General features: G+C 28.8%; 1 protein-coding gene across 2 annotated transcripts in view; it reads right to left on the bottom strand.

Annotated features, from left to right (window-relative positions):
* Positions 1 to 16,860: 16,860 nt before the first annotated feature.
* dy (transmembrane protein dusky) overlaps positions 16,861 to 27,960 on the bottom strand; it is an 87,634-nt gene continuing 76,534 nt past the window's right edge. Inside the window, exons 3-4 of one of the 2 annotated variants that reach the window (XM_075299983.1) lie at positions 18,899 to 19,073; positions 16,861 to 18,840 (exon numbers count right to left, since the gene is read on the bottom strand). In XM_075299983.1, coding sequence (XP_075156098.1) covers positions 17,285 to 18,840; positions 18,899 to 19,073 — 1,731 coding nt within the window. In that variant the 3' untranslated portion in view covers positions 16,861 to 17,284. The remainder of the gene's footprint in view (positions 18,841 to 18,898; positions 19,074 to 27,960) is intronic. The other variant, XM_075299984.1, reaches the window with a different exon arrangement.

Below are 27,960 nucleotides of genomic sequence, written 5' to 3'. Positions count from 1 at the left end.
TAAAATTCCTCTTCAAATGCCTTTTACACACAAAACAATATTTTTTTGCGTTCAATCACGAATTTAATTTATCCAATTAATTTTTAATTGAAATGTCTTCAATCACAGAGAAAATAGCATCAATTAAAAAATTAATCGATCAAATTAAAAAATTATTGATACTATTAATTTTTGCGATTGATTTTTCTTTTTAAATTAAACAAATTGTTGAATCGATTAAATTGTTAATTGCATATTTTTTAAAACTCAATAAAGACTTTAATTGGAAACCTTTTCGTGAAATTTTGATTTGATTTTTGTTTAAAAAATTAAACAAATTGTTGAATCGATTAAATTGTTAATTGAATATTTTTTAAAACTCAATAAAGACTTTAATTGGAAAAATTTTCGTGAAATTTTTTCTGTGTTCTACACACGGGCGACTTTAACTCAAACGTCTTACTAGAGAGGAGCTTAGTTAATGAAATGTCTTGCTTGGGATTATTTCCTACCAATGTTACTGTAAACAGAAAAAAATATCACCAAAATATTTCCAATTAAAAAGTTAATTGAAGTTGAATATTTTTTCAATTCAAGATAGAACATAAAGTTAATTAAGTCAATGATTGAAAATTTTAAAATTTTTAATTAAAAAATTAATTGATACAATTAACTTTTAATAAAATTCGGAAGACTAAGTCAGTTAAAAAAAGTGATGAACATTTCTTAATCCAAATAAAAACTCTAAGCCAATTCAGAAAGTAATTGAAAATAGTTACCTTTTGAAATAAAAAATTAATTGGGGTTTGCATTCAAAACCAATTAAATTTTTAATTGAATCAATTAAAAAATTAATTGAAAATTGCTAATGACATCAATTAATATTTTAATCAAGAATTTTTTCTATGCCCAATTAAAACTGTGATTGATACTATCATTTTCGTGATTGAAGACATTTCAATTAAAAAATTAATTGGATCAATTAATTTCGTGATTGAATCAGAAAAAATTTTTTTGTGTGTACCTACCCACCACGCATCAACCAGTAACACTTTATTGGATTTGTTTTTTATCAATGACATATCAGATGTTCTTCTTCTTTTTCCAAACATGACTTAATCTTCCTCACTTATAATGTACCAATGTTGCATAGTGAACATATAACTTCATACAGGGATTACAGTAGGTTGACTTATGATGTTCTACAAAGTTGGATTGGAAGGGGTAGACGATCAAGTGTCATTTTTGCAGGACAATATAAGGGATTTGTACGATTTATGTATTCCGGTGAGGATCAGGAGAACCACGACAAGAACAAGACCTTGGTTTAGTACTGCGATTAAGGAAGATATTCTTGAACGGAATCTTCTTTATTCGAGGTGGAAGTGTTTTAAAATGGAGACGCTAAGGGACGAGTTTCGAGCGTCTAGGAGACACGTGAATTCGTTGATTAGTAGTGCTAAGATAGAGTATTACTCTAATCGTTTTAACACGGCTTTAGGAACTAAGGAGAAGTGGAAGACAATACGTGATATTGGTGTTGGCAGAACTAGCGGGAGGGATTGTCACTGGATGCCAATTCATTGAGTCTAATTTTTACGGATCTGCCACTGGCTACAGTGGACTCTGATTTTTACACCAGTGCTAACGCGTTGCCATGCTTTGATAGCGGGGATGGCTTTGAGTTTCAATGCATTACTCAATCTGATGTTTTACTCGCCTTTGCAAAGGTTAAGTCGAACTCAATTGGATATGATGGCCTAGATCCTAAGTTTGTCAGAATTATTCTTCCTCTATTATTACCATTTGTCACTTTTATTATACCCTTCACCACTACTGTGGTACAGGGTATAATAAGTTTGTGCATTTGTATGTAACGCCAAGAAGGAAAAGTCTGAGACCCATCGTTTAGTATACCGATCGTCTTAGAATTAAATTCTGAGTCGATTTAGCGATGTCCGTCTGTCTGTCTGTCCGTCTGTCTGTCTGTTGATGTATTTTTGTGTGCAAAGGACAGCTCGTAGTTTTAGTCCGATTGTCCTAAAATTTGGTATAGGGTCCTGTTTTGGCTCAGAGACGATCCCTATAGATTTTGGAAAAAATCGGTTCAGATTTAGATATAGTTGCCATATATATTTTTCACCGATCTGGTCATAATTGGTGTGTATATCAACCGATCTTCCTAAAATTCCGTACACCCGAATATTTTATGAGTGTCGAAAAACTTGCGAAATATCAGCCAAATCGGTTCAGATTTAGATATAGCTCCCATATATAGCTTTCGCCCGATTTACACTCATTTGCCCACAGAGGCCAATTTTTTTCTCCGATTTAGTTGAAATTTAGCACAGGGAGTAGAATTAGCATTGTAGCTATGCGTGCAAAATTTGGTTGAAATCGGTTCAGATTTAGATATAGCTCCCATATATAGCTTTCGCCCGATTTACACTCATATGACCACAGAGGCTAATTTTTAACTCCGATTTAGTTGAAATTTTGCACAGGGAGTATAATTAGCATTGTAGCTATGCGTGCCAAATTTGGTTGAAATCGGTTCAGATTTAGATATAGCTCCCATATATATGTTTTTCTGATTTCGACAAAAATGGTCAAAATACCAACATTTTCCTTGTAAAATCGCCACTGCTTAGTCGAAAAGTTGTAAAAATGACTCTAATTTTCCTAAACTTCTAATACACATATATCGAGCGATAAATCATAAATAAACTTTTTCGAAGATTCCTTAAAATTGCTTCAGATTTAAACGTTTCCCATATTTATTTTTTACTAACATTGTGTTCCACCCTAGTGCATTAGCCGACTTAAAGTTTGAGTCTATAGATTTTGTTGAAGTCTATGAAATTCTTCCAGATCGAGTGATATTTAAATGTATGTATTTGGGACAAACCTTTATCCCCATATCACTACTTCCATTTCTTTCGAAGGTATTTGAAAAGATAGTACATGTACAGATATCTGATTTCTTGAAGGTTAAATCACTTCTTTCATCAAGTCAATCGGGGTTTCGTCCTGGTGATAGTTGTATTAGTGCGCTAGCTGATGTCTGTGAAGATCTTAGAATAGAAACTGATCTTGGTAAGGTTAGCTTTCTTGTTCTATTGGATCATTCGAAGGCATTTGACACTGTCGATCATTCATTGTTGTGCTTCAAGTTACGCAACCTTTTTAATTTTTCTCCTAGCTCTGTTAGACTTTTACATTCCTATCTGAGTGGAAGAACGCAGTCTGTATACACACGTAATGGGATATCTGTCCTGTACGTTTACGAAAAGGAGTTCCTCAGGGATCCACACTTGGCCCTATTCTTTTTTTCTATTTATATAAACGATCTGCCAAGATTTATTAGGGACAGTAAGATACATATGTATGCTGATGACGTGCAGATATATCGTAGTGGCACTATAGACACTTCGTATGAATGTATTGATAGGCTCAATGATGATCTTGACATTGTCCACAATTGGGCAAAGGCGAATGGACTATGTCTTAACCCTGAAAAGTCCAAATTTCTGATGATACATAGGCGTAGTATAACGGTTAACATTGATCCCCAGATTAAGATAAATGATTAACGAATTAGTATTGTAACGTCGGCTAAGAACCTTGGCATCATGCTGAACAGCTCATTTAGTTGGACTGATCACGTTAACTATATTAGTGGTCAGATTTATGCAAGACTCAGGAGTCTTTGGTCTACACAGATGTTGACGCCTTTGCCTATAAGGGTATTTTTGGCAAAAAGTTACTTGATGTCTGTTTTATTGTATGGTTATTAGCTTTTTGCTAGCTGTGATGCTGCATGCAAACGTAAGCTTAATTTGGCATTCAATAACAGAATTAAGTACGTTTATGGTTTGAGGCGATTTGATCATGTATCTCAGTTCCGCGGGCGTTTATATGGGTTGGATCTTGACGGTTTGTTTGATTTTAGGCTTATGTTGTTTCTCCATCGCATAATTTACTCACACGAACCATTTTATTTATATGATAGGATACGGTTTGCTAGGTCTAACAGAGGAAAAATTATTGTTCCAATTCGGTGTCAAAGTCATGTTTCAGATTGGCATTTCTACATAAATGCAGTACGCCTCTGGAATATATTACCTCATGACATTCAACTGACAAGCAACACAATGCAACTTAGAAAACGTTTATTTGATCATTATTCAAATGTACAATAAATATAGTCAATCAAAATCAGTTTCATTTATATTTTTTTAATAATTGTTATTTATCTCCATTTTTCTTTTTTTATATTAATTTTTTTTTTGATATTAATTCATTCATTAATTTTTCACACATTTAATTTATTACTTTAATTTATATTTTAATTTTTTTTTTCTTAAATTTATTTATACACTTTATTTGTCATTTTTATTTTCTTTTTTACTCAAACAAACAATTGTTGTAGTTAAGTTCATTTCTGTTTTTTTTTTATGTTCAATTTATTTTATTTTAATTTAATAATTTTAAATTAATAATATCAGGATGTTATTGTTGGACACTAAATGCCTGTACTGTAATTATAAGAATTAATTCTTGTTGTGCAGGTTATTAAAATACACAGTAAAATAAAATAAAAATAAAAATATTTTTTGTGTTCAATCACGAATTTAATTTATCCAATTAATTTTTAATTGAAATGTCCTCAATCACAGAAATGATCGTATCAATTAAAAGATTAATTGATACTATTAATTTTTGTGATTGATTTTTGTTTCAATTAAAAAATTTCTTGAATCAATTAAATTTTTTCATTGAATATTTTTTTAAAACTTAATAAAGACATTAATTGGAAAAATTTTCGTGACATTTTTTCTGTGTAAGTTTTCAAGAAGTCGAATAGAGAAAAGAGGTGACTAAATCAGAAAATCCGATAAATAGTCCACCTTCGAACTTAACCTGCTTATTACCTTTCAAGAATAAAACAACATTTAATTATCATTTCGTCAAATGGTTTATTTTAGATATTTTTTTTTTGTGTAAAAAAGTTTAATACATCAAAGTTTAGCATGCTCTTGTGTTGTCATCGCGTTAACTTAAATTCTACAAATGAAATAAATAAGTAAACAATAAATTAGATATTTAAATAAATACGAAAGCCTTGAGTAGAACTAGAAAAGTTATAACATTATATAAAAACAAAAAGGCCAAAATAAAAACAAAACTTTAACTGAATAATATAAAGCTTAGCTATTTTTTTTTTTAACAAAACAAATTTCTCAAAATTTCTTTTTAACGATTTAAGATTACTTAAAATATTTAATGACTATGTGAAAAATAATTAAACAAATACAATAAATAAATAAATATTAATTAAAACAAAAAAATTATAAACTTAAACAAATATTTAGAGTATTTAAAGAGACAAATAATAAAAAAAAAACATTAACTCACTCTAGTAGCTATAGAGAAATAGATTTGAACTTTTTAAATATGGCTTAGCACCAGTTGTTTTTCTTTTCTTTTTTATTTTATTTTAAGTGTTTAAAGTGTTATTGTATGCAAGTGTCAGTGTGTGTGTGTGTCTGTGTATAGTTGTTTTTATATACTCATAAGTAAATTAAATTTGAAATAATTAATTCATTATTTCATCGTCAGTTAGAGAGAAAAGAACTTAAAATAATACTATCTGAGAGAGACTATAAAAGTTGAGAAAAGACTACCACCGTTTGCAAGAAGCTTTTCAAGTATACCCATTTATCTTTTTTTATTATTGTAATTATTGTGAAATTTTTTATATAATTTTTTTTTTTTTTATTGTATGACAATTTTATTTAAAGAAATGCCCAAAAAATTTCGAAATATTTTCTTTTGTTTGTTTTTAAATATGTTTTAGTTTTGTTTGATAATTATTTTATGGTTATTTGTTTTAGTTAAAATTAAAGCTTTTGTTAAAAAAATTTAACAAGTTTACATATTGAGAAATAAATTAAATGAAAACTAAATCTTAGTCTTGAAGAAATAGATAAAAGCTATTGAAAAAGAGTGTTTAGTTTGAATTTATGGGCGTGGCTTTGAGTGTTCAATAGAGGCGTTATATTACGAAAAAAATACAGATTGTTTAATTTTGCCAGAAGTTATGAAGATAGTATAAAGAAAAACATTATGAAATTAAAGAATAAAATTATATTTTTGGTTCAGAAAAAGTTTTAGTTGTGCTATGTTGTTTTTACCCATATGGGACCACATGGTTAAACTATTAACGAAAAATTTAAACAAAACTCCACACTTTTTATTCAGTGTAAATACCAAATTTTGCCAAACATCTTGTCAGCTGTTTACATCGAACAATGATTTGTTATAAAAAAATATTTTTTTTTTGTGTTTCGTATTTCTATTAATTTTTAGTTTCTGTCGAGTCAAAGAGCGACTTTTCATAATAAAGATTATTCCATTAAAAACATTGTTTTAATTTCAAAACTGCACCAGCATCAAAACATATGGTCTTCTATATTGTGGGAAAAATTAACTATTTTGTGAGAACGTCGAACAAAATTGTATTCAATTTTTTTTATTTTTCAATACCTTAACAAATTAACGAAAATTTACAGAACTTTTTTTGTTTTGGATTTTTAACTAGCATTTATCATCAGTTTAAAATGGACTTTTTTTGATGTGTACAAACACCCAAAAAAAGTGAACCCACCTTGAAAGAAATTTTAGGTTTATATAAGAAAATATTAACTAAAATATTTTAGTAATTGCACAATGATACAAATAAGTTAATAATTTGAAACCAAAAATTTATTGAAAATAATATTTTTTCTTTTGTTCTTTAATATAATTTAAAATTTTAGAAGAGAAATTTGGAATTAGAAATTGTTCAAGACAGACCAAATTTAAGAAAAATTTGAAACTTTTGAATTCAAAAGAAGCGAACCTTACCCATTTTAGAAAAATATGAACTATTATCATAGTTAGTAAGGTTGTGTACTTCATCTGTATAAAACTTTTTTTCTCGTTTTTGGCTCAAGTCATTACAGTATGTTAAGCAAAAAACATTTGGCAAAAATGAACTAAAATAAAGTTAAATCGGCTATAAAAAATTCGTTGTATTTTTTCTGGAGAAATATCCAAAACATCAGCTACTTTAAATACCATTTTTTGCACCCACACAGAAAAAAATTTCCGTAGTTAAACTAATGCTATATTTAACTTATTTTTATTGGAAAAAAAAATTATTTGCTTACAATTAAATTTTATTATTTTTATCGAAATTTTCCACAGCTTAATGAAATCTTACTTTTTTTAAGTATGCCTCAAAAATTTTATGAGCTAAACGTGGGTATAAAGTTCAATGACCGTACACATAAGTAATAATGAACTACTGTATGGTTAAAATGGCCATGATTTGGCGCCAATGATTTTCTTCTTTACTTTTAGTTAATTTTTTCTTCAATGAGATGGTGTAATTTCGTGAACTGCAGTTAAAAAGTACAACAGGACATTAAAATTTCCTGGTTTTAACAACGCTTTGTGGAAATCTCAAAATGTGGAGCAAAATTTAGTTCAATTTTCGTGTGTGGTAGTTCATTCTTCCTATAAAGGTTAGGTTAGGTTATGTTAGGTGGCAGCCCGATGTATCAGGCTCACTTAGACTATTCAGTCCATTGTGATACCAAATTGGTGAACTTCTCTCTTATGCTGCCCGATTCCATGTTAAGCTCAATGACAAGGGACCTCCTTTTTTATAGCCGAGTCCGAACGGCGTTCCACATATGTAGTGAAACCACTTAGAGAAGCTTTGAAACCCTCAGAAATGTCACCAGCATTACTGCGGTGGGATTATCCACCGCTGAAAAACTTGTTGGTGTTCGGTCGAAGCAGGAATCGAACACACGACCTTATGTATGCAAGGCGGGCACGCAAAGCATTGCACCACGGTGGCTCCTTCCTATAAAACAGTTCACTTTTTTTCGGTGCAATACCTTAGTTGGCATCACATTACCTCGTGTGGAAAATGAACTAAATTTTATTCCATTTCTTTTCCATAATGCGTTGTTAAAATAACGATAATTTACTGAAATTTTGGAATTTTTAACATCAATATGCGAAATTTTTCCTTCTCATAAAAGTAAAAATTAACTAAAAATACAGAAAAAAATATTGGCACCAAATCATTCCCATTTTTACCACGCCGTAGTTCATTCTTACTATTTGTGAGAAGTATACGAAAAACTTCTTCTATTTTAGTTAACATTGAACTTATTTGTATGGCCAATGAAATTTATATCCAGGTTTTTCATTAAATTTTTGAAATACACTTGTAATAAAGGAAATTTGGTTGGGCTGAGGAAAATTTCTTAAAAAATGAAAAACTAAACTAAAAAGAAATATATTTTTTTTTTGCAATAAACATACGTTTTTTTATCAATGGCCTTTTTTTCTTGTGTACAAAGATTCAAAAAATCAGCTACTTTAAATAAAATTTTTTCCACCCAACCCCGCTAAGAATTGAGGTAGTCAGTTAGCATCAATCACTAGTTTAATACTCGGAATTAACTGCCCCAAAATACACAGAAAAAAAATTTCACGAAAATTTTTCCAATTAAAATCTTAATTGAGTTTTAAAAAATATTCAAATAAAAATTTAATTGTTTGTTGTTGTTTAATTGAAACAAAAATCAATCACACAAATTAATAGTATCAATTAAATATTTAATTGGATCAATTAATTTTTTAATTGACTGTCAATTAATTTTTTAATTGGTACTATCATTTCTGTGATTGAAGACATTTCAATTAAAAAATTAATTGGATCAATTAATTTCGTGATTGAATCAGAAAAAAAAATTTTTTGTGTGTAGTTTGTGCAAAAATTGATCTAACTTGCATTCCATTTTCTTAGATTTATATAATGTGTTAATTTCTCATAAAAGGAAAAAAATGAACTAAAAACAAAATTATTATACCCCCGTCACCATTCTATGGTGGTGGGTATAATAAAAAAAAAAAACATTGACGTCCAATCATTACCTCCCAGCAAAAAAATTTGGAAGTTCTTTCCAGAGGCACAACTTTAAAAGCACTTCCAGAAGATGTTCTCCCAATGATGTTCTTTATTTTCACTACACAATAAGTTATTTTCATTCAATTTTTTATAACATGATTTTTTCATATTTCTAATGGGTAATTTTAACTTTTTTTGTTTCAAATTGACGCCCAATCATTACCTCCCAACAAAAACAGAAGTTCTTTCCAAAGGCACAACTTTAAAAGCACTTCCAGAAGATGTACTCCCAATTATGTTCTTTATTTTAACTATACAAGAAGTTCTTTTCATTCAATTTTTTATAACATGCTTTTTTGATATTTGTAATGGGTAATTTTAATTTTTTTTTTCAAATTGGTTACAAACAGTTTAAAAATTCATAAAATGGTACAAATTATTTAAATTTTGTTGAAAAAAAATGTTAAATCCCATCTGAAAAAAGCATTTTTAAAAATATTTGAGACCAAACGTTACGGGCAAGCGTTAGAATCCATTAAAAATTATAAAAAATTATAAAAATTATGTATTTCGCAAAATATTACAAAAATTTTAAATTCACATCCAAAACACTGTATTCGAATCACGCCTTAAGAAGTAATGCAAATTCAGTGCACCGGCTGTTGAAATGGAGGACTTCCGTCCTTTGACAAGCCCATGTTAAATTCATCGCTTCTGCGTCATCGCCTCGTAATGCCATAATTTAATTTCTCATAAAAGGAAAAAAACAAAATAAAAATAAAGAAAAGAAAAAACTTTGTCGACAAATTCTTAGCGTTTTAACCATCCTATAGTTCATTCTTATTATTTTTGAGAAGTGTACGAAAAACTAGTTATCATTGAATTTATTTGTATGGTCATTGAAATGTATACTAGATAGGGTCACGGCCTAAAAGAAAAAAAGTTGATGCGGTCACCCCCCAGTTTTGTAGCATTTGTGTAGGGTGACCTATTGACTTTTTAAAATCTCTGTAACTTTTTTGTTTATGAATATAAGTAAATACTTCAAAAGCAAAAGTTCATATTTTGTTAAGATCTTTATAATGGTTATCAGAAATGGGCTTCATAATGGTATACGAAGCGAAATAAAAAAATTAAAAATCAAATTTGACGTCGGAGTCAAAAATGACCAATGCACGAAATATAGCCCCTGATCAACCACGAACAACGATATGCGTTTCTTTTCGATCGGACTTCTTACAAAAGTTGACAAAATAAATTAAAATGAAATACAGTTTGCAACATAAATTATGTTAATTTATCACTAGTTTAATAATGGAATTTTAGAACATTTTAAATAAGATTTTTTCCATCCAATCCCGCTAAGAATTCGAGTAGTCAGTTTTACTTCAGCACAATAAAAAAAGTTTAATTGGATCAAAAGATCTTGCTCTCCCCATTTCACGAACATTTTTCCAATTAAAATCTTAATTGAGTTTTAAAAAATATTCAATTAAAAATTTAATTGATTCAACGAATTTTTTAATTGAAATAAAAATCAATCACACAAATTAATAGTATCAATTAATTTTTTAATTGGATCAATTAATTTTTTAATTGACTGTCAATAATTTTTTTAATTGACTGTCAATTAATTTTTTAATTGATACTATCATTTCTGTGATTGAAGACATTTCAATAAAAAAATTAATTGGATCAATTAGTTTCGTGATTGAATCAAAAACGACCCCAAACTCAAGCTCCCCATTTACTTTCGATTTATATCCTGATGTAATTTTTAAGTAGAGTCTGTTAACTAAATACGCTATAAATATTTTCCATATTGGTGGGCACTAAATGCATTTTTATAAACTTAACAATCAACAATTAATAATCAACGAAAAATACGCAATTTTGAGACCATTTTTTTAACTGTACGTCTCTAAAAAATTGACATTCATAATTCAAAAATCAAATTTTCAGAACAAACTCATATACACGCAAAAAATAATTCTTTCCTCCCAAACGAAATTTTAGACAAACAAAGTTCGTTTCTCATTTGCTTTTCGTTGAAAGGAAGTGTATTTGGAAGAAAAGTATATACATTTTGTCATAAACGTTTATTCTTTTCCAGGACGTAAAAACAATTTCATAAAGGCTAACTCAAAAAAAATTTTTTCTGGCTAATTGCATTTTCCCTCACATCTTTCTCACTTCCACGAAGTTTTTTAGTTCTTAGCACATTTTTCTGTAATACAAACAATGTAGAAGAAATTATACGATTTTATAAACTTTTAAAATTTTTTTTTACCTTTCGCCTGGACGGAGAATCGAACCGCGGACCATGCAATTTGTAAGCCAATACACTATCATCAATAGACAATTACCCATATAAGTTATATTTATATAGCATAGCTTGCGGCGCCCACGAGCCGATTAAACAAAGTTTATGTAACAGAAAAATACATTTAGTTGGTCATCGTGGAGCAGTGGTTGCTAAGTCCGACTTGCATGCCAAGGGCCGTGGGTTCGATCCCTGCTTTGACCACAGAGTTTTTTTTCTTAATATATTCCAGATATGGTCGGAAGATTCCGAAAAAATGTTCAACATTACATTCTACTATATTAAATTTTTACTATGAACTGTAAAATATGTCTTATTAAAAACCTAAAGTCAGAAAAGAACAGTGTTTGATATAAACGAAATGGACTGTGTTGTTGGTTCAAAAATAACTTTTTTTTGTCGAAAAAATACAAATTTTGTAACAAACGAATTTTTTTGGTGATAAAAGTGTATACTTTTCGCAGCAATTCAAAAAACTCTAACAAAAAAAAAACGTTTTCGGTACACTTTTTTTGCGTGTAGCTTTGTAATAAATTGAAGTAGGCCTTGGAAACTACTATATTTTCTACATGCTGTTAGTGCAAGTAAAAAAGAAGAAAATATTAAGTTTTGAACAATAGATTTAATTCGTTAGTGGAAGGATTAGAGGTCGGAATAAATACCAAGATTTCGAGTTAAAGATGCTAGTTTTAAATCTACTTAAAAAAAGAGGAAACTTTTTTATTGGAAGAATGATAATTTAACTCGTACGAAAATTTAACTAAATTGTATTCCTTTTTTTTGAAATTTCCATAATGTGTTCTTAATATGACGATAATTTACTGAGATTTTTAATTAGCGAAATTTCTTTAGAAATTTTTAAAAATAAAACAAAATATTTTTTTGCAATAAACATACATCAACTTTAGTGTTAGTTTAACAACGGACTGTTTTTCTGTGAAGGCTCTATTAGAATGCAGATCTCATTTATCGAATATTCATTCTCTTTTTTGCTAAAAATCAGTTTAAAAATTGTGAAAATTATTTTCTTAATTTCAAAAACTTTAAACCAAAGACACTGATAATAAGTCTTAGCCTATATTTGAAGCTTTTTATACTTTGAAGAAAATTTGCCTTACTTTTTAAAAGCATGCGACTTTAATAGAGGAGCAAATCTCAAAAATCGGTGTGGCAAATTTTATGAAATTTTCTTTTAAATTAAAAATGATTTTATTTCCTTTAATAAGCATTTGTACACCCATAGAAAAAATCATGAACGGCGTTGTCATTTCAAAACGTTTCGTTCATGAAAGTGAATCAACACACATGTGTTGTCAAACTGAGAACAGACGGGGTCAATCTGACAACGTTAAAATGACACCATCCGTTGTCAAAACAACAACGACCGTTCATGATCTGAAAACGTAATGGTTACGAATTTATAAACAAAATTAAAAAAAAAAGATTTCCGCTACTGTGACTCGAACCTGTGTTGGGCGCACCATACGCGTTAACAGTCGCGTTAGCACATTGCACCACCGGTGGAGTTGCCATAACAACATCTAACGATTATTTTAAGAATTTTCATGGAAAAAGAAAAACGAATGCCGTTCATGAAATCGTGAACGCCCGTGGACAAAATCGTGAACATTTCGTTTTGATTTGTTGTGAACGTTTCCGTTTCATTTTGTCACCGTCCGTTCACGATTGTGGAACGCAATTTTTTCTATTAGTGTATGGTCATCGAAATTTATACACGTGTAGTTCTTAAAGTGTTTCAGACATACTTGCAATAAAGAAAATTACCTTGAGCTATACAAAGTAAAAATTATTCCATTTTTAAGTACAAAATGTCTATAAAACAATGACTTGCAAAAAGGCCTCCAAATATTCTTCAACTTATTGCACGCAGAGAAGGAATATGATCACCTCAAACATGTTTCAAGAGCAAAATGTTACTTTTGTATGGTGACCATGTAACATGTTTGTCACTAAAATGTTATTTTCTCGTCAAATATAACCTGCTTGCCGCAATCAGATACATGATTTCCGAGAAAATAACATGGTTGCGAAAACCATGTGACATGGTCACCACCCAAAAATAACATTTTGCTCTAAAAACATGTTTGAGATGATCATATTCCTTCTCTGGGTGTGGTGAGGTTACAAAAATTGCCCGAATAGAAGGACGATTTCTATAATAATTAGGAATTGTTTCAGATCAAGTTGACTTCACTTCAAAAGAATTTAATTTTATGTCTATTCGCTTACCTTTCAAAGAAAAATGTATTGACTTTTGGTTAAGTACCAAAAGTCACAGCGGGAATTATTATTAATGTTTGGATTGAACTTTGAAATATGTGGAACACCTTTTTCTGGCAGTAAGGATTAGATAAAACGCTGTTTTGCCAAAAAAGGCTAAAAAAGTCGTGAAATAATTTTTTTCTCCCGCCAAAAGTCTTTCAAAAACCAGATTTAGTGGGATAAAACCCAAATTGGTAACGCTTGTCACACTGAAACAAAAAAAAAAAAAAAAACGTGTCCGGTCCCAAAGATTTTGTCTTTACTCTAATGATTTTGATATTAATTCCGAGCCAAAGAAGCGGAGCATTTAAATAAGGACATATTTGAAAGACAATTCTCTTTTAAATTTGAGTTTTTCGTCCTTGATCCTAGGAAACAATTTTTGATTTATTCGTTTTTTTTTCAGCTTTTTTCTTCGTGTGCTATCAAAGTCCTTTAAAAACGTATTGGCGGCAACTTAAGTTTCCAAATTCAGACTCCACTTCAAGTAGAAATTATGCTATGTTTTAAGTAAATAAGTCTTTTAAATAAAATCCTGAACAGCATCTCCTATTTTTGAACGCATTTTTGCTTTGTAGTAAAAGTAGAAAAGTTAACAAATTTAAAGACTATTTCATTAATTTTAAAGAAATTTCAGAATTATTAAAGCCAAGTTGGCCTTATTGAAACGAAAATTTTCTTTTACGTTAGGACACCTAAAGTTAAGTCTAATCACTTAATAATAAGGGCAAAACAACTTCATTAAAAAGTTCATCGATTTTTGGACAAGGAAAAAGAAATTTTGTTCGGAGAAAAGTTCTTCTGAGCATTCATTCGCATTCATATTTTAATCCTTTCACTACCGAGTCCACCTGGGATGACATTTGAAAACGACACCAAAGTCGATTTCCCCATTTAGTTTCGATTTATTTCTCGATGTTTTTTTTTTTTAAGTAGAGGCTTTAATAAGTTATAAATATTTTCCATATTGATGAGCACTAAAATGCATTGTTATAAATTTCTTTAACAATAAAAGAAAAATACGAAATTTGGAGTCCATTTTTCTACTGTATGTCACCAGTAAATGGACATTCGTACAAAAACTATAGCTGATATTTTTTCGAGGTCTTTTTGTATTTTTTCTCACACATCGATAGATATAATCACACAAAAAAATTTTTTTCTGATTCAATCTCGAAATTAATTGATCCAATTAATTTTTTAATTGAAATGTCTTCAATCACCAAAATGATAGTATCAATCACAGTTTTAATTGGGCATATAAAAAATTCTTGATTAAAAAATTAATTGATTTCATTACCAAATGTCAATTAAATTTTTAATTGATTCAATTAAAAATTTAATTGATGTTGATTGCAAAACTCAATTAATTTATTAATTAAAAAAAATGTAACTATTTTCAATTACATTCTGAATTGGCTTAGAATTTTTATTTGGATTAACAATTGATTGATTTTTTAATTAAAAATTTAAAAAAAATGTTCATCATCATCATAAACTGACTCACCGCCTGTTCGTGGAATTTTCGTTCGCCTCGAGACGAACGATTCGTCAAAAATCACATATTTATATATCGAAAACAAGAGTCTGTGAAATCCCAATTGTTTCGGTGTTCGATAGTAAATCATAAATAGTGAGTTCATGACAAATTTCAAGATTTTGTACCAAATATATCTAAACTTATTTTAGTTTCAATCTAGACGAACGATTCGTCTCGAGTCGATTTTGTGTTTCATGAACAGGCAGTTAGTCTTACGAATTTGATTAAAAGTTAATTGTATCAATTAACTTTTTAATTAAAAATTTTAAAATTTTCAATCATTGACTTAATTAACTTAATGTTTTTATCTTGATAAAAAGTTAATTGTACCAATTAATTTATTAATTGAAATAAAAAATCAACTTCAATTAACTTTTTAATTGGAAATATGTTGGTGATATTTTTTTTCTGTGATAGGTCAAATAGCGCTTATTTTCATAGAGCTATTTGGTCACAATTCAAGATTCAAGTTTCCAGAACAAACTCATATAGCTCTTGCAGCAATTGAAGTAGGTCCTCAGGATTACAATTTTTATTCTACATGCTGTTAATACAAGTAAAAACAGAAGAAAAATTAAAGTTTGTAACATTAGGTTTATTTCGGTAGTGAAAAGATTAAGGCCATGAAATCTTTGGCCTCAAGACAATATTATTTTCAGTGCAAGTATCAGTGATATCTGTCTACGCTACAAGATACTGGTTTGTATTCGGCAATATTTTTTTTCAGTGTATATTCAATTGTTTGTAATAATTTGAATACATCACAGGAAAAAAAACCAAAAAAGGCTTTAAAAATTTAAAATTTCTACAGTTTTTTGTTAGGTAAAACATATTTTAATACTATGTTTTGTAGGAGAAACTTATTTCTTTATTTTTGTGAGTAATAGAGTTAAATAAATATTGTTTTTTGGGAAATTAAAAAGGCGGTTTCAAAATCGGGCAATATATCGAAATAGTACAACAATCATTTACTGGTAGTGCATATAAGAGTCAATTGGTTTCCTTCAATGATAAGCTCATGTTTATAATCGACGAACTACTTCTATTTACTTTGATATTGGCAATTGTATATTCCTTCATACAAACGCTCACAAGATGATTTTGACCAAAAAATATTTTACCAAAAAAAAAGTTAAACTGATATACTATATAATATTTTAATATGTTCAGGAGGGATGTTTTTGGAACATATTAAAAAATAAAAAAAAAATCTATTGAAAAAAGATGATTATTGGTAACCCATAATTTGGTAATAATTCGAGTAGTACGATATTAATTACTGGTAATCGCATAAGGTTAGGTAAAATTTTGCTGGGGTTCGTTTTAATTGCCTTAGTGCTGAGTTTTATCCACAACGAATTTAAATAGGTCTTAATTTGGTGCCACTCTGTTTGACAGTTAGGCTACCCATATGGGTATGATCACACTAGACAAATATTTGACCTCTATGAGTGTCTACCTTTTTGGTCCAAATAACTGTATTATAAAGAAATAATATCAGATTTTTTTTAAATTAAAATTCTAATTAAATTTGGAAAAATGTTGACTTAAAGAGTTAATTGTTTTAATTAATTTTTAATTCAAAACAAAATTCAATCACAAAAATGATCCATGACAAATATTTTGATTAAAATTTGAAAAAAAACTTTCCATTAAAAAGTTAAGTGATTAAACACCTTATTAATAAAAACAAAAAAATATTTTCAATCACAAGAATTAATTGTATCAATTAAATTTTAATTGGGCCAATTAAGTATTTAATTGACATCGGTGATTGATATTATCAATTCTACGGTTGAAGTAATTTCTATTAACTATTAAATGGATCAATTAATTTTGTGATTAAAGACAAAAAACATTTATTTATATGCAAAACGGCCGTTGGTAGGCATCGGCTAAAATTAAAGGATCCAATAAAAAAAATTAATTGATACAATAAATATTATCCATTGGAAAACAAATCGGAAGCCGAAGATTACTTTTGATATTACTCAAACCTTTTTTATAAGCATATCTCATTCCAAATAAACGCCAAATGCCTCGAACACTTTTGCCTACTCACCACGCCCATGAACTACTACTACGAAGACTATCAAAAATATGATAAATTGCAACACAGTTGCCTTTTTACCACATTTTCGACTATAAAAACACCTCGATATTTTTTTCATTTTGTACTAGAGATTTATGTATGCTGTCGATTTTTCGATAGAGTACCATGATGACTTGGTGTGGGTGCTGGAATTTGTATAACTGGCAGGGTTCCCGTCAATTGGGGATTTGTAAAAGCCACCGCACGTTCCTTCTTCGAAATTAAAGAGAACGGTCTCAGGCGTATATAGAGGACGGCTGATATAAGGCATGACGTTATCAGTATGCCCAGCAATATAATGAGGGTTATCGCAAAACCTGGAGTGGTCATGCATATAAGGCCATCCTCACGAGCAGGGAAGACCATGGTCTGTGCTGCTGCTGTGGCCGTTGTATTGGCATTCTCGTCAATGGCAAATGTTAGATCACCCGAGGAGACCACTTTAATGATACGATTCAAACCAACCTGTGGCTCATTGGGATCTACGGCACGAGCACGACGTTGAACGCGACGTTCATCTCGTCGCTTTCCTATGGAGCTTCCCACATGATAGGTGTCCACATGCAATTGAGGTGGTGGCGGACCATATTGGGATTCGGGACCTACTTGCAAATGATGGACCTCTTGGAGATTGGGATCAGAACACTGATCGGGACATTGGTAGCGGCAAATTTGTATGGTACATTGGAAGTGAACCTCCATGGAATCGGGGAATTTAAAGGCTTGGAAATGGGCATAGGAAAGTACCGAAGCTGAAGCTCCGAAATTCTTGATTTTCGTAAACCTCGACATAAGTTTAGGTCTTGTGACACAACCTCTTTGGTCGACCAATTGAATGGGAGCTCGTTTACCATCATGGGCCACACAATTTCTTACCAACATATCGAACTTGGAGTCATCATCTTTGATAGCCAACACCATGGTCATGGTTTGGCCTATCTTCACCAAGCCGGAAACCTCGGAAGCCCAAGGACCCTTACCCACTTGTATCTGCATCCAACAGCCCACATTATCACCAGCAAAATCAGCCCTTACCACATCCAACATATCCACTGGGAAGGGTCGGAAGGTAACACTCTTTTCATACTGATCGTGCCAAGTGCAACGTAACTTTCTTGCCTGATCCCACACCTCTTGCACCTGGGGATCATATTGTATAACAATGATATTTTCAAAATATGTTCCCGATCCGGATTCATGACCATAACCGTAGAGGCCATTTTCCGTATTACCCGATGTACCACATTCATGTAGACCAATATCGAAGGTGGCCGATGCCCGTCCAAGACCCGAGGGCAAGTGGACACAATTCATGTTGCTATAATGACCCTTGGAGAAAACAATGCCATAGAAGGGTTTATCGAATTGTACAAAAACTTTCATGCCATTCTTTTCACATTTTACATCGAGCGAAATAATCTTGGCCATATCCTGGACAGGAGAAGCCCAAATTTCATTGGTCGAAGAGGCCCCGACACTCAAATCGGGCAATGCTTGTGGCACATGAACAGGCGCTGGAGGCCTTTGCGGTGGCAATGGTGGAGGTGGACCTTGATAGGCCAATTGTGAGGGGGGTGGTGGTGGTCCAAAGGGTTGACCTAATGCCAAAGGTATGCCTTGATTATTGCCTGTAACAACATAGAATTTTGCTATTATTTACAAAATTATCACAGCTCTTGTTGGGGGAGGATAAATGTGTGATCTTACTTCTCGCGGGTCCTGGTCCTTGAGGTGGCTGCTGTTGCATATTGTGTTGATAGTGTACCTTTTGGGCCTGTTGTGGTTCCGGTTCGGACTCCAGGGCTACTTGATCCACTTCGTTCTCATGATCGGATATTTCTTCATTTCCCTTGACAACTTCTCCATCGTCCGCTATGGCAATCTGAAAGAAAGTAAAGTGTTGGGAAGAGATTAGTGATTGATTACACTGTATTGTAAGTGATAAATATTAAAACTATTTTCGTTTTTGTCAAAATTTTATTTCTATAGACATAATTTTATCACAATTTTATGTCTATAGAAAATTCTGTTAAAATTTTATTTATATACAAAATTTTGTCAAAATTTTATTTCCATATAAAATTTGATCAACATTTTATTTCTATAGCAAATTTTATAAAAATTTTATTTCTATAGACAAATTTTATCAAAATTTTATTTCTATAGAAAATTTTGTCAAAATTTTGATTTCTATAGAAAATTTTGTCAAATACTTGTTTTTTTCGATAGAAAATTTTGTCAATATTTCTTTTCTAAGAAGATTTTGTCAAAATTTTATTTCAATAGAAGATTTTGTCAAAATTTTATTTCTATAGAAAATTTTGTCAAATTTTTTTTCTATAGAAAATTTTGTCAAAAATTTATTTCTATAGAAATTTTTCTCCAAATTTTCATTTCTATAGAAAATTTTCTCAAATTTTTATTTCTGTAGAAAATATTGTTAACATTTTATTTCTATAGAAAATTTTCTCAAAATTTTATTTTTTAGAAAAATTTCTCAAAAATTGTATTTCTATACAACATTTTGTCAAAATTTGATTTCTATAGAAAATTTTGTCAAAATTTTATTTCTATAGAAAATTATGTCAAAATTTTATTTCTATAGAAAATTTTGTCATAATTTTATTTCTATAGAAAATTTTGTCAATTTTTTTTTCTAAAGAATACTTTATCAAAATTTTATTTCTATAGAAAATTTTGTCAAAACTTTATTTCTATAGAAAACTTTTATTTCTATAGAAAATTTTGTCAAAATGATATTTCTATTGAAATTTTTTCACAATTTTATTTCTATAAAAATTTTTTCAAAATTTAAGCTGAAATAAAAAAACACCAACAATGCTTAAAGAACAAAACCAAAAATAACAAAACGAATAAAAATGTTATTTCTATAGAAAATTATGTCGCAATTTTATTTCTATAGAATTTTTTTGCCAAAATATTATTTCTATAAAAAATTTTGTCAACATTTTGATTTCTAAAGAAAATTTTGTTAAAATCTTATTTCGATAGAAAATTTTGTCAAAAAAAAAATTTTTATGGAAAATTTTGTCAAAATTTTATTTCTATAGAAAATTTTGTCAAAAAAAAATTTTTTTATGGAAAATTTTGTCAAAATTTTATTTCTATAGCAAATTTTGTTAAAATTTATTTTTATAGAAAATTTTGTCAATATTTTATTTCTATAGAAAATTTTGTCAAAATTTTATTTCTATAGAAAATTTTGTCAAAATTTTATTTTTATATAAAATTTTATCAAATTTTTATTTATATAGAAAATTTTGTCAAAATTTTATTTCTATAGAAAATTTTGTCATAATTTTATTTCTATAGAAAGTTTTGTCAAAAAGTTTTTTTCGATAAAAATTTTGTCAAAACTTCATTTCAAAATTTTCTCAAAATTTTGATTTCTATAGAAAATTTTGTCAAAATTTTATTTCTGTAGAAAATTTTGTCAAAATTTTATTTCTATAGAAAATTTTCTCAAAATTTTATTTGTATAGAATATTTTCTCAAAATTTTATTTCTATACAAAATTTTTGTTAAAATTTTATTTCTATTGAAAATTTTGTCAAATGTTTTTTTTTTTAATTTTCTTAAAATTTTATTTCTATAGAAAATTTTGTGAAAATTGTAATTCTATAGAAAATTTTCTCAAACTTTGTGTTTCTGTAGAAAATTTTGTCAAAATTTTATTTCTATAGGAAACTTTGACAAAATTTTATTTCTATAGAAATTTTTCTCCAACATTTTTTTCTAAAGAAATTTTATAAAATTTTTATTTCTATAGAAAATGTTGTTAACATTTTATTTCTATAGAAAATGTGGTCAAAATTTTATTTCTATAGAAAATTTAGTCAAAAATTTATTTTTATAGAAAATGTTGTCAAAATTTTATTTCAATAGAAAACTTTGTCAATATTTTATTTCTATAGAAATTTTTCTCCAAAATATTTTTCCTAAAGAAATTTTATAACATTTGTATTTCTATAGAAAATTTTGTCAAAATTTTATTTCTATGGCAAGTTTTGCCAATATTTTATTTCTAAAGAAAATTTTGTCAAAATTTGATTTCTATAGAAAACTTTGTCGATATTTTATTTTTATAGACAATTTTGACAAAATTTTATTTCTATAGAAAATTTTGATAAAATTTTATTTTTACAGCAAATTTTGTCAAAATTTTATTTTTATAGAAAATTTTGTCAAGATTTTATTTTGATAGAAAATTTTGTCAAAATTTTACTTCGGTAGAATACTTTGTCAAAATATTATTTCGATAGAAAATTTTGTTAGTATTTCATTTCTAAGGAAATTTTGTCGATATTTTATTTCGATAAAAATTTTGTCAACATTTTTTTTCGATAGAAAATTTTGTCAATATTTCATTCTTATGGAAAATTTTGTCAACATTTTATTTCTATAGAGAATTTTGTCAAAATGTTATTTCTATAGAAAAATTTTGTCAAATTTTGATTTCTATTGAAAATTTTCTCAAAATTTGTATTTCTATAGAAAATGTTGTCAATATTTGATTGCTAAGCAAATTTTTGTCAAAAATTTATTTTTACAGAAAATTTTGTCAATATTTTATTTCTATAGAAAATTTTGTCAAAATTTTTTTCCTATAAAAAATTTTGTCAAAATTTTATTGCTATAGAAATTTTTTTCATAATTTTATTTTTATAGAAAATTTTGTAAAAATTTTATTTCTATAGAAAATTTTGTCAAAATTTTATTTTTATATAAAATTTTATCAAATTTTTATTTATATAGAAAATTTTGTCAACATTTTATTTCTATAGAAAATTTTGTCATAATTTTATTTCTATAGAAAATTTTGTCAAAAAGTTTTTTTCGATAAAAATTTTGTCAAAACTTCATTTCAAAATTTTCTCAAAATTTTGATTTCTATGGAAAATTTTGTGAAGTTGTAATTCTATAGAAAATTTTGTCAATATTTTATTTCTTTAGAAATTTTTCTCAAAAAGTTTTTTCTAAAGAAATTTTATAAAATTTTTATTTCTATAGAAAATTTTGTCAAAATTTTATTTCTGTAGAAAATTTTGTCAAAATTTTATTTCTATAGAAAATTTTCTCAAAATTTTATTTCTATAGAAAATTTTCTCAAAATTTTATTTCTATACAAAATTTTTGTTAAAATTTTATTTCTATTGAAAATTTTGTCAAATGTTTTTTTTTTAATTTTCTTAAAATTTTATTTCTATAGAAAATTTTGTGAAAATTTTAATTCTATAGAAAATTTTCTCAAACTTTGTGTTTCTGTAGAAAATTTTGTCAAAATTTTATTTCTATAGGAAACTTTGACAAAATTTTATTTCTATAGAAAGTTTTCTCCAACATTTTTTTCTAAAGAAATTTTATAAAATTTTTATTTCTATAGAAAATGTTGTTAATATTTTATTTCTATAGAAAATGTGGTCAAAATTTTATTTCTATAGAAAATTTTGTCAAAATTTTATTTTTATAGAAAATGTTGTCAAAATTTTATTTCAGTAGAAAACTTTGTCAATATTTATTTCTATAGAAATTTTTCTCCAAAATATTTTTCCTAAAGAAATTTTATAACATTTGTATTTCTATAGAAAATTTTGTCAAAATTTTAGTTCTATGGAAAGTTTTTCCAATATTTTATTTCTAAAGAAAATTTTGTCAAAATTTGATTTCTATAGAAAACTTTGTCGATATTTTATTTTTATAGACAATTTTGACAAAATTTTATTTCTATAGAAAATTTTGATAAAATTTTATTTTTATAGAAAATTTTGTCAAAATTTTATTTTTATGGAAAATTTTGTCAAGATTTTATTTTGATAGAAAATTTTGTCAAAATTTTACTTCGGTAGAATACTTTGTCAAAATATTATTTCGATAGAAAATTTTGTTAGTATTTCATTTCTAAGGAAATTTTGTCGATATTTTATTTCGATAAAAATTTTGTCAACATTTTTTTTCGATAGAAAATTTTGTCAATATTTCATTCTTATGGAAAATTTTGTCAACATTTTATTTCTATAGAGAATTTTGTCAAAATGTTATTTCTATAGAAAATTTTGTCAAATTTTGATTTCTATTGAAAATTTTCTCAAAATTTGTATTTCTATAGAAAATGTTGTCAATATTTGATTGCTAAGCAAATTTTTGTCAAAAATTTATTTTTACAGAAAATTTTGTCAATATTTTATTTCTATAGAAAATTTTGTCAAAATTTTTTTCCTATAAAAAATTTTGTCAAAATTTTATTGCTATAGAAATTTTTTTCATAATTTTATTTTTATAGAAAATTTTGTAAAAATTTTATTTCTGTAGAAAATTTTGTCAAAATGTTATTTCTATAGAAAATTTTGTCAAAATGTTATTTCTATAGAAAACTTTGTGAAACTTTTATTTCTATAAAAATTTTGGCAAAAAGTTTCTTCTATAGAAAATTTTGTCAAAATTTTATTTCTATTTCTTTGACTTTGAATCACTTTTGAAATTAAACAAAGTATATTCGAAGGTATCGAATATACTTTGTTTAATAATACGAAAAGCGGTTTGTTTCTTTCTTATGTCTTTAAATTCGAATTGTCTTTTTAATCTTACCTTATAATAAATAAAATATTAACAAATAATCAGTATTTCTTGTTTTTTTTTTTTTTTATACTAGTGACTTATAGTCACTGAATGGTACTTAACGTTACACATGTAGCATGAAATCTTTGGCCTCACGACACTATTTTTTACGGTGTACATTCTAATTCACCCATTAATGTGTTAAGACAATGGCCAATGTATTACTTCATAAATTTCCAATAAAGAGGGGAACAACTAAAATATCGTCAATCACTTCTGTCAATCGAACCCTCAGTTTCCCTCATGTTGATATTGACCAAACAAATTGAATTATTGACCAAATCATTTTATGTTTTACTTTCCCATGGGGTTCCCACGCTGGCTGGCCAAACCTTTCATTTTGGGCAACCAAGTAATAGCACCAAGAGTGTGTTGAAATTGAAAATTGCGAAAAACCCACAAGGAAAAGAAATATTAACTCTGACAACTTTCATTTATGTTTGTTGTTTCCTTTGAAAAAAAAAAGAAAAACGAAACAAAAAGAAAAAAACGACTAACCTGTTCCATGAAATGACGTTAAAATGTCCATTTCAAGCAATGTCCTAAATTAGTTTCCCCACTGAATATCATCAAATAAATCAAAGAAGAATTTAGTGACAGTAGGTTGAAAATATGTTCATAACCAATTCGAGTGGAAGAGCTATCAACTGGAGCTACTAAAAATATTGTGAACATGTTATAGCACACACATCGAACGTATAATTCAAGAAAGGCATAATTCAAAATCTAAGAGTTTTGGAGATGGTGCTGGATGAACAAAAACAAATGCTTCGAGAAATGAATGTTGATAATCAATGATTACGTTGTGTTAGAAGATTCAACTTAAAAACAAAAATATATATACGGACTTAAGTTCGGCTGGGTCGTATCTTAAATACCCACCACCATGAATCAAACATAATTGCTTCCTTTGAAAATTCTTCGTCGTAGCGGGTTACTTAAAAATATACAGAGTTTCAGGTGGATTTCATGACATATACTCTGCCAACAAAACATATATACAAAATCATGGACCGTCAAATCGGGATATTGGTCCATATGGGAGTTATAGCAAAAAATGGACCGATTCACATCGTATTCACCACGCCTATTTAAGGACCGAAAATACCTCTAGCTTTTGAATTTCAGGCAAATCGGATAAAAATTGGGATGTCTAAACACTGAAGAGGTCAAATCGGAAGGTGGGTCTATATGTGGAAGACGTCAAAACATGGACCGATACACAACATATTCGGCATTCCTATGTGTGGACCCAAAATGCCTCTAAATTTCCAATTACAAGGAAATCGGATAAAAATTCGGATGTTTGGGCGCTTAAAAACTCACAACGGGAGATTGATCAATATGGGGCCTATTTAAAAATCTTGAACCGATACATTCCATATTCGGAACACTTATTTATGGACCTAAAATATCTCTTGATTTCCAATATCAGGCAAATCGGATAAAAATTGCGGTATCTAGATGCTCAATACCCCAGTAGGGGGGCGGTTTGTATGCGAGCTATATCAAAATCTGGACCGATATAGCCCATCTTTGAACTTGACCTGCCTACAGACAAAAGAAAAGAGTTTGTGCACGATAGCTTCATTATTAAAGACTCTAGTGGGATTGCTACAGAGAGACCGACACACAGTGCTCCGAAGGCGGAAAAAATATATGCCCTGATTTTTATTCTAATTTCTGTTTTTAATAGTCTATGATATCAATCTACGGATACAAAAAAAATGTTTGCCATAATTGACTACAACAATTTTTTAAAAAAATACTTGGATTTAAACCTTTTTTGGTGGAAAATGGGGTCAAATTACATGGATGGTGTAAAAGAAGGAATGGTCCGATTTTAACCAAGTTAATTATTTTATATAGGTATTGGTGGTGGATTTTGAATTGAAACCAAAAAATTTAGCAAATTAAAATTTTGACAAATCTTTAACGTTTTGGTATATTTCTATCCAAAAACGATAATTTACAAAGGACGCCAAAAAAATTATATCTCTTATTATAATATCACATTATTTTTTTAGATTGATTATTGAGTATTCCAGCAAAAAATTTTTAAAGTTCTTCTAAAGTAAAATTTTTAAAACACTTCCAAAAATGTTCTCCCAAAGATATTCTTAATTTTAACTTCAGAGGAAGTTCAATTGAGTCAATTTTTTATACCCTCCACCACAGGATGGGGGTATATTAACTTTGTCATTCCGTTTGTAACACATCGAAATATTTCTCTAAGATCCCATAAAGTATATATATTCTGGGCCGTGGTTAAATTCTGAGTGGATCTAAGCATGTCCGTCCGTCCGTCTGTTGAAATCACGTTAACTTCCGCAGAAACAAGCTATCGACTTGAAACTTGGCATAAGTAGTTGTTATTGATGTAGGTAAGATGGTATTGCAAATGGGCCATATCGGACCACTTTTACGTATAGTCCACATATAAACCGACCACAGATGTGGCTTGCGAAGCCTCTGGAGGTGCAAAATTCATCAGATCCGGTTGAAACTCGGTACGTGGTGTAAGTATATGGTCTCTAAACACCATGCACAAATTGGTCCATATCGGTCCATAATTATATATACCCCTCATATAAACCGATCCCCAGATTTAACCTCCGGAACCTCTTGGAGGAACAAAATTCATCCGATCCGGTTGAAATGTGGTACGTGGTGTTAGTATATGATCTCTAACAACCCTGCAGAAATGGGTCCGTATCGGTCCATAATTATATATAGCCCCCATATAAACCGATCCCCAGATTTGACCTCCGGAGCCTCTTGGAGGAGCAAAATTCATCTGATCCGTTTGAAATTTGATATGTGGTGTTACTATATGTTCTCAAACAACCGTGCAAAAATTGGTCCATATCGGTCCATAATTATATATAGCCCCCATATAAACCGATCCCCAGATTTGAACTCCGGAGCCTCTTAGAGGAGCAAGATTCATCCGATCCGGTTGAAATTTGGTACGTGGTGTTAGTATATGGTCTCTGACAACCATGCAAAAATTAGTCCATATCGGTCCATAATTATATATAGCCCCCATATAAACCGATTCCCAGATTTGGTTTGCGAATCCTCTAAGAGAAGCAAATTTCATCCGATCCGGCTGAAATTTGGTACATGGTATTAGTATATAGTCTCTAAGAACCATTCAAACATTGGTCCATATCAGTCGATAATTATATATAGCCCCTATATACACCGATCCCCAGATTTGAACTCCGGAGCCACTTGGACGAGAAAAATTCATCCGATCCGGTTGAAATTTGCAACGTGGTGTTAATATATGGCCGCTAATAGCCATTCCAAAATTGGTCCATATCGGTCTATAGTTATAAATAGCCGATCCTCAATCACACAAAAATTGGTCCATATCGGTTCATAATCATGCTTGCCACTCGAGCAAAATAATCTGGCAAAATTTTATTTCTATAGAAAATTTTGTCAAATTTTTATTTCTATAGAAAATTTTGTCGAAATTTTATTCCTACAGAATATTTTGTCAAATTTTATTTGTATAGAAAATGTTGGCAAAATCTTTTCATTTTCTGTAGAAAATGTTGTCAAAATTTTAAATCATTTGAAAATTTTGTAAAAATTTTATTTCTATAGAAAATTTTGTCAAAATGTTAGTTCTATAGAAAATTTTGTTAAAATCGTATTTCTATAGAAAATTTTGTCCAAATTTTACTTCTATAGAAAATGTTGTCAAAATTTTATTTTGTCAAAATTTTTTTTCTATAGAAAATTTTGTCAAACTTAATAATATACGAATTTAATCGGCCATTTCAAGTTTAATATATACCATGTATGGACTAAATACGTGGTATATATTACGGTATTAGGAAGTTTTAAGATACCTTGTCATCGGCAAAAGTTACCGCAACGCAAGTAATTCGATTGTGGATGACAGTCTTCAGTAGAAGTTTCTACGCAATCCATGGTGGAGGGTACATAAGCTTCGGCCTGGCCGAACTTACGGCCGTATATACTTGTTTCTACATGTTCTTAGTACAAGTAGAAACAGAGGAAAAATGAAAGTTTTCAACATTAGGTTTAATTCGGTAGTGAAAGGGTTAAAGCTAGCTTGCATCATAAAAAATTTCCTTAATTTAAAGAAGCCTCAT

This window comes from Haematobia irritans, chromosome 3, assembly GCF_050003625.1.
Source record: "Haematobia irritans isolate KBUSLIRL chromosome 3, ASM5000362v1, whole genome shotgun sequence".
NCBI classification, from domain to species: domain Eukaryota; kingdom Metazoa; phylum Arthropoda; class Insecta; order Diptera; family Muscidae; genus Haematobia; species Haematobia irritans.
This window is presented reverse-complemented; position numbering and strand designations above follow the sequence as displayed.